Source organism: Drosophila innubila (assembly GCF_004354385.1).
Source record: "Drosophila innubila isolate TH190305 chromosome 3R unlocalized genomic scaffold, UK_Dinn_1.0 2_E_3R, whole genome shotgun sequence".
In the NCBI taxonomy this organism is placed as follows: Eukaryota; Metazoa; Arthropoda; class Insecta; order Diptera; family Drosophilidae; genus Drosophila; species Drosophila innubila.
In genome coordinates this window covers 26,481,979-26,488,114 of record NW_022995380.1, presented here as the reverse complement: position 1 = coordinate 26,488,114, position 6,136 = coordinate 26,481,979, and the positions used below count along the sequence as shown (strand labels likewise).

At 39.3% G+C, this 6,136-nt stretch overlaps 2 protein-coding genes across 2 annotated transcripts; one reads left to right on the top strand and one right to left on the bottom strand.

Moving 5' to 3' along the window:
* Nucleotides 1–276: 276 nt before the first annotated feature.
* Nucleotides 277–1,094, top strand: LOC117790797 (high affinity copper uptake protein 1). The gene has a single exon (XM_034630356.1). It carries the CDS (start codon nucleotides 353–355, stop codon nucleotides 980–982), a length of 630 nt encoding a protein of 209 aa, XP_034486247.1. The 5' UTR covers nucleotides 277–352; the 3' UTR covers nucleotides 983–1,094.
* Nucleotides 1,095–3,087: 1,993 nt separating this feature from the next.
* LOC117790485 lies at nucleotides 3,088–5,404 on the bottom strand. Its single transcript, XM_034629942.1, has one exon. It carries the CDS (start codon nucleotides 5,320–5,322, stop codon nucleotides 3,127–3,129), a length of 2,196 nt encoding a protein of 731 aa, XP_034485833.1. The 5' UTR covers nucleotides 5,323–5,404; the 3' UTR covers nucleotides 3,088–3,126.
* Between the last annotated feature and the right edge of the window lie 732 nt (nucleotides 5,405–6,136).

Here is a 6,136-nt window from a genome sequence, read left to right as displayed (position 1 = left end):
TCGAAAACATTTGATAGAAATCAAAGACAGGTCCACAATCGCAGGAGTCGGGTAATCTATCACGAAAGCTTTTAAAAAATAATTTGACTTTCGCTAAAATACATTTTAATTACATTGACAATCAATTGCGTATTAATTTAAAAACTCGATAATTCTAAAAAATAAAATTCTTATATTGTACTGCATGATTTGAGATAGAAAGAGACTACTGAATATTTTTCTTTTTATCATTTTAAACTTCTACTAAACTTTCATTCCAAATTTCGATTGACATTTTCAGGAATTGTAAATGTGTAGTTTACAATATTTTAACTCATGACGCATCCATAAGCCGAATAAGAGATACAACTTGATGGATTTGCGCTATAATGTAGTTAAAATGGAAACCCCATACACACAAGAGGTGCGACAACACGAGCATCACCACGAAGTGTCGCCACCATCAGAAACCGCAAGCTCCCGATCCTCGGAGGAAGCTTCCAGCTCTGGCATGGCCATGTATTTTCATATCAGCAACGTGGAGACGATTCTTTTCAAGTTCTGGCACACAAACTCCGTCTTAGCCATTGTGGGCTCCTGCGTGGCCGTATTTATTGTGGCCATACTGTACGAGCTGCTCAAGTTCTACCGCGAATGGCTGAAAAGGAGCGAAGGTCGCCGGCTGTCGGGAGGAGCTCATCGTCGTCGATCCTCTCGCAAACGACATCGTCGCTCCAAATCGGTGAGCATTGGCTCTGTGGATGAAACGACTATGGCGGGCACACCTGCCAGCTATGGAATCACTGAGCGTTATCCGTGGTTGGCGCCGATGCATTGGTATCAGACCTTTCTCCATATGCTCCAGGTGACAATATCGTTTATGCTAATGCTCGTATTCATGACGTTCAACGTGTGGCTCTGTCTGTCTGTTGTTCTCGGTGCTGGACTTGGCTATTTTATATTCTTTGTGAACGATGAGGGCTTTTCGGAGCATTGCAACTAAGGCTTTCTTTTCATTCCGTTGTCCGTTGTCGTCTCGCAGCTAAACACTCTTCTTATATGAGTTTGTTAATGTATTTTTCTAATTAAACCAAGCTGTTAAAATTATAACAAAACAGACAGCCAACCTAACAACAGCCTAATTGTTCATGTTTATGGCTCATAAAACAGTGACTGCATAGACCCATTGCGAACACATCTGCAAGTTGGCCTAAAAGGATGCCTCCACCACCAGAAAAGCAAGGGCTCATCCCTGGTGACTGGTCTTAGAAAAAACAATGCTACAATTGAAGCATTTGATATGCCGAAACATCTGTCTGCTGTCTGCTGTCTGGGTATGCCAAATTCGTTCAATTTCATCCATGGCATTTCCGCACATTATCTTTGTTATTTTCTTCTCTTTTATCTGTGGATTTATAGCCGTTTTACGAGCCGGATACCTGGACATACGGACAGGTGAACGTCGGAAGCCCACGCGTTTATTTGTTTGTGTCTGACCGTTTTCATAATGGTGCAATTATGAGGGTTATAAACCTTGGACCAGGTTGTTTGCGATTCCAGCGGCCAGTTATCAGCGTTGACCAACATTCAATTAATATTTTAATAAGCTGCCTTTATGCCGTTTGCCAAGCGGATAACGCAATTTGGCTTTAATGCGCCACGTTGCACATGAATCGCAGTCAGAATCTGAGTCGGAGTCGGAGTCACAACCAAACCAAAAATAAACTTTAATAATTCACACATGTGTTTGTGTATGTGCAAGTGTGTGGGCCATAAGGCTTGACCCATGGGAAGACCATGTTGTGCCTTAAGCGAAAGCGGAAGCGGAAATGCATTCATGCATAACATTTTCACTCGTCATCGAGGCTGGCAACAGAATTCAGCTCGTCTCGTCCCTCATTGAATGGACAGACGTAGACATAACTGTATAAAGCTTTTATGAATCATGCTGCAGTGAATTATGAGTGTTTAATGAACGTAAAACATGACTCTGTGCGAATAAAACTGTATGTGTTGACCAAGCTGACATCTTTCCACTGAATATGATGCATATTTTCATCGAAAAATGATTCAACAGAATGGCATTAACTCAATGTTGAACAATCTTCACTTTAAACAGATTTATTCAGCTATTTACCGACTTGAACCATAGGCAAAACAAAACTTTTCAAAATATAATTTTTTTTCTGGGAAAAGCTTAAAATAAATACCTTGAAAGGCAAGTTGGAAAATCAGCCATTTGGTATTTTTTTTAAATATAAAAACATTTTAATAAATGTGTGAAATATATGTTAAGAATGCTATTTTTTAATATTTTTAAATTGTCAAATTAAAAATACTTGTATTTTATTATTTATTTATTTATTTATTTATGCACGACTAAAAGCAGTCGGCAAAGAAAAAATTACAAGTATAAAAATTAAGTTAAAGATTAAAAATACAAATACAATTAAAAATAAATTATGAAATGTAAAGAAAAAAAAATTTAAAAAAATTTAAGCAAAAATTATAAATGATTTAACATTTGTTGCTAGGATTGGGGAAAACCCAGAAAAACCCAATCAGATCAATTAAGATTAGTATTGTTAATAAAAATAGTATGAATGTTAGACAAGTATAAAGTAACATAACAAGTTATTAGTATTAGTAAGGTCAGGGATTTTACGATAAATAGGTATCGCCTTCATCCAAAAAAATATTTTTATTGTTATACATTTTACTCTATATTTTGAACTAATAAAATTTTTTTATTTAAGAAATCAAATTTTGATGATATTTTAAATTTATTTGAAGATTTAAATATGACTTACTTTAATCTGAAGTGTCAAATAATTGCGTAATATTAGAAAACCATAATATTTATGTAATTATTTTTTTTCCGAACCGAACCTTTTATTTTAGAAAGCGGTTCGGCTTAGGTTCGGATACGCAAAGTAAATATATTGACGGTTTCGGTTGATGATCAGGTTTAGGCTGCTTAATAACCCGAACCGAACCGTTTCTACGAGGTTCGGTACAGAACCGGTTTGCAGCCTTGGTTGAAAGAAATAAATGTTTCTAAATAAATATATTTGCACATTTTAAAAACAATATATATTTTGTTGTGAATCGAATTCATAAAAGTTTAATTTCGAAAAAAGGCTACAATTACTTCCGACGATCAAGAAAGGGCGTTCTCCGGCTGAACTCAATATCTCGAATATGAGCGGGCATGTAAGCATAATATATGGAAGTCGAATTGGTGCCCAGATCAGCCTCCATGATGGAGTGAAAGATGCGACCCAGCTCCATTATGGACAGCACAAAGTATTTCATAAAATGATCCCAGTAATGTATGAGCAAGCGGTTCATATTATTCTGATCCTGAATACTGATCATTTTGTTTGGCAAAAGTGTTGGTCTGCGGCAATGTCTTCGCACAATTTCCTTCCTTAAGATGATCATCAGACGGTTCATGAGCACGTTGGCCTCCACAAAATTGCGCTTGCGCTCCTCCAATGAGTAGAGTTTGCCATAGCGGGCACAGATCCATTTGATCAGCAAGGGCACAGAGTGCACATTGGGCAGACTTGGCAGTATATAGCGACGATCTTGAGCGACACGTTCCAAGCCCAATTTCAGCATTTCCTTCATTAGTTCAATATTGTCGGCATCGTAGTACTTTTGACCAAAGTTCAAACGTTGCTCTGGCTCCTTTTGGGTCTGCTCTGCCGCCATTTTGTTGTATTCCTGGTGAAAGAGCTCAGTGCCATCGTGAAACATGCGCTTTGCTGAACGATCCACAAGTGATTCCATTGATCCCCGCCTGTCGCCCTGTAGCACCGCATTCAGGTACTCCACATCATCGTCCAATGCCTTTACAAACTGTGCCCTGAGCTGCATCTGATCGTTGTTTAGAAGTGTGCTTTTGCTTGGTGCGAAAAGTCTGCGATAGTTGAACTTAAAGTTGTTGCCATTATGGTCAAAGTAATTGTTGCTTTCTCTGCGACTGGTGGATGAGGATGCGTTTCTATCGATCTTTCCAGTGCCTCCCATTCGCAGAAACTGCATCAATGTGCTTGGACGATGACGTAATGATTTATTCACTTTATTCACTGCCACTTGACATTTACATCTGAGCTTCGGCTGCTTTGGCGTGTTATCCCGACAACTTGGTGGCAAGGGTTCGCATCCTTGCAATAGTCTGACTTCCTCGGACCAATCACAACTCTTGTCCTCCAGCGAATCGCAATCGGCATTGCCTATATAAATGAATCCCGGATCAGAAGCTCGCGCACTGAGCTGCTTTCGAGTGGATGTCATTCGCGTCTTGATTGCCATCGCATGAAACTTCGCCTGATAATGTTCCACCATTCGGTCCAGTTGGTCCAGTGTCCGGCGGCGATTCCGCTCTTTCGAGCGGTTTTCGGAGTGTAAAAGCTGCTCCCGCTGCTTTTGCTTGATCTTTTCCAAATTTTGTCGGAGCGAATGCTCCATATCCCTAATCATCTTATGGTGCTGGCACATGGACTCCACTTGACTCGGATGCAGCTTAGCCGCATGCAATGACGACAAAATGTTATCGATTTCCCGTTGCAGCACGTTGGTGGCTATGCACTGGCCATCGCCAAAGACAAAGTCCCCAAACCATCTCGAGCGGAGTGTGGAGCTTGACGTCTCTGGCGGCACAACGGGAAGAATTGCCGGTCGCTTTGTTGCCGAGGCCAGTAGATTTCGGCGTCGGAACTTTCGCTTTGGAGGCCTTTCGAAATATGGTAATATGGGATAGGAGAACTGCTCGGACTTTGAGTGAGACTGCATTCTGTTGTGCTCCATTTTGAGCTTTTCTCTTGCTGCCTGCTTGAGGCGACGTGCCTCGGCCTGGGCCTCCTTCCGTCTGGTCTCCTCCGAGGGATGCGGCAGTGGCAGCACACGGTCCAGCTGACGAAGTGTCGGAAAGAGGTCCAGCCAGAAGATGGCCGACATAATGATCTGCTCGTTGCTGCCATAGAGATTGTCGTGCTCCGACGTGTAATACGCTTCCATGAGGAACCAAAGAAAGGCCACATCATTGCCACGACTCATGGGTATCAGTCGACGTAGTCCGCTCTTTGGTGGCCTCGGATGCACGCCCAACCGATGCAGCACATGATACACCCGATACGTACTCCCCTCCAGCTGGTCGTCTCCCAACGCCGCCGGCAAAGCATCCGCAGCCGCCATTTGGATGTCGGACAGGCCACGATACCACAGCGGTTGCATGCTGCTCACCGTGGCACTGTTGCCAATCCTGTTCCGAATCAGCCGATGAATGTACAGCATCTGCTGCACGGTTTCCGGATCATGTGTCCACGCAAATTTCATCTCGTCAAGCCACCAACTTAATTTAGTTAATCCAATCAATGCTTTCAAAACAGTTTCAAGACACAAAAATTTCAAGTGCTGTCACAATTGATGAAAATGAAAATAGTAGCTGGTCGACTGTGAGATACCCTGTCTTGAACTCTGAAATACTTTATTTTTATTAATTTAGTTCTAATTTTGAAGCCTTTGTAGAAATGAGTTTGATTTGAAAATACCACAACCGAATTTAAGAAACCATTAAATATATCTATTAATTATTCAAACATTGTTTGATATTTAAGTCAAATTTTTTAGATATATTTTTTACTTTAAAATTCTGGAAAAAAAAATCGAAAACAAAATGTATATCGTGGTTTGCAATTTTGTAATTTTTTTATTATTTTATTTTTAATTTTGAAGCCATTTTAGAGGTGAATTTGCAATATTAATCAATATTTGAAAATACCACAACCGACTTTAAAAAACCATTGAATAAATCTATTACTTATGCAAACATAGTTTGATATTTAAGTCAATAATTTTAGATATATTTTTCTGAAGAAAAAAAATAAAAATATTATTTATTTTTTTGATTAATTTTAGCAACTTTTTGACTTTAAAATTCTGGGAAAATTCGAAAACAAAATGTATTGTTTTATTGCCTCGTGGTTTGCAATTTTGTAATTTTTGTATTATTTGTTTTTAATTTTGAAGCCATTTTAGAGGTGTATTTGCAATATTAATCATGAATTGAAAATACCACAATCTATTAACTATTTAAACATAGTTTGACATTTAAGTCAATAATTTTAGATATATTATTCCAAAGGAAGAA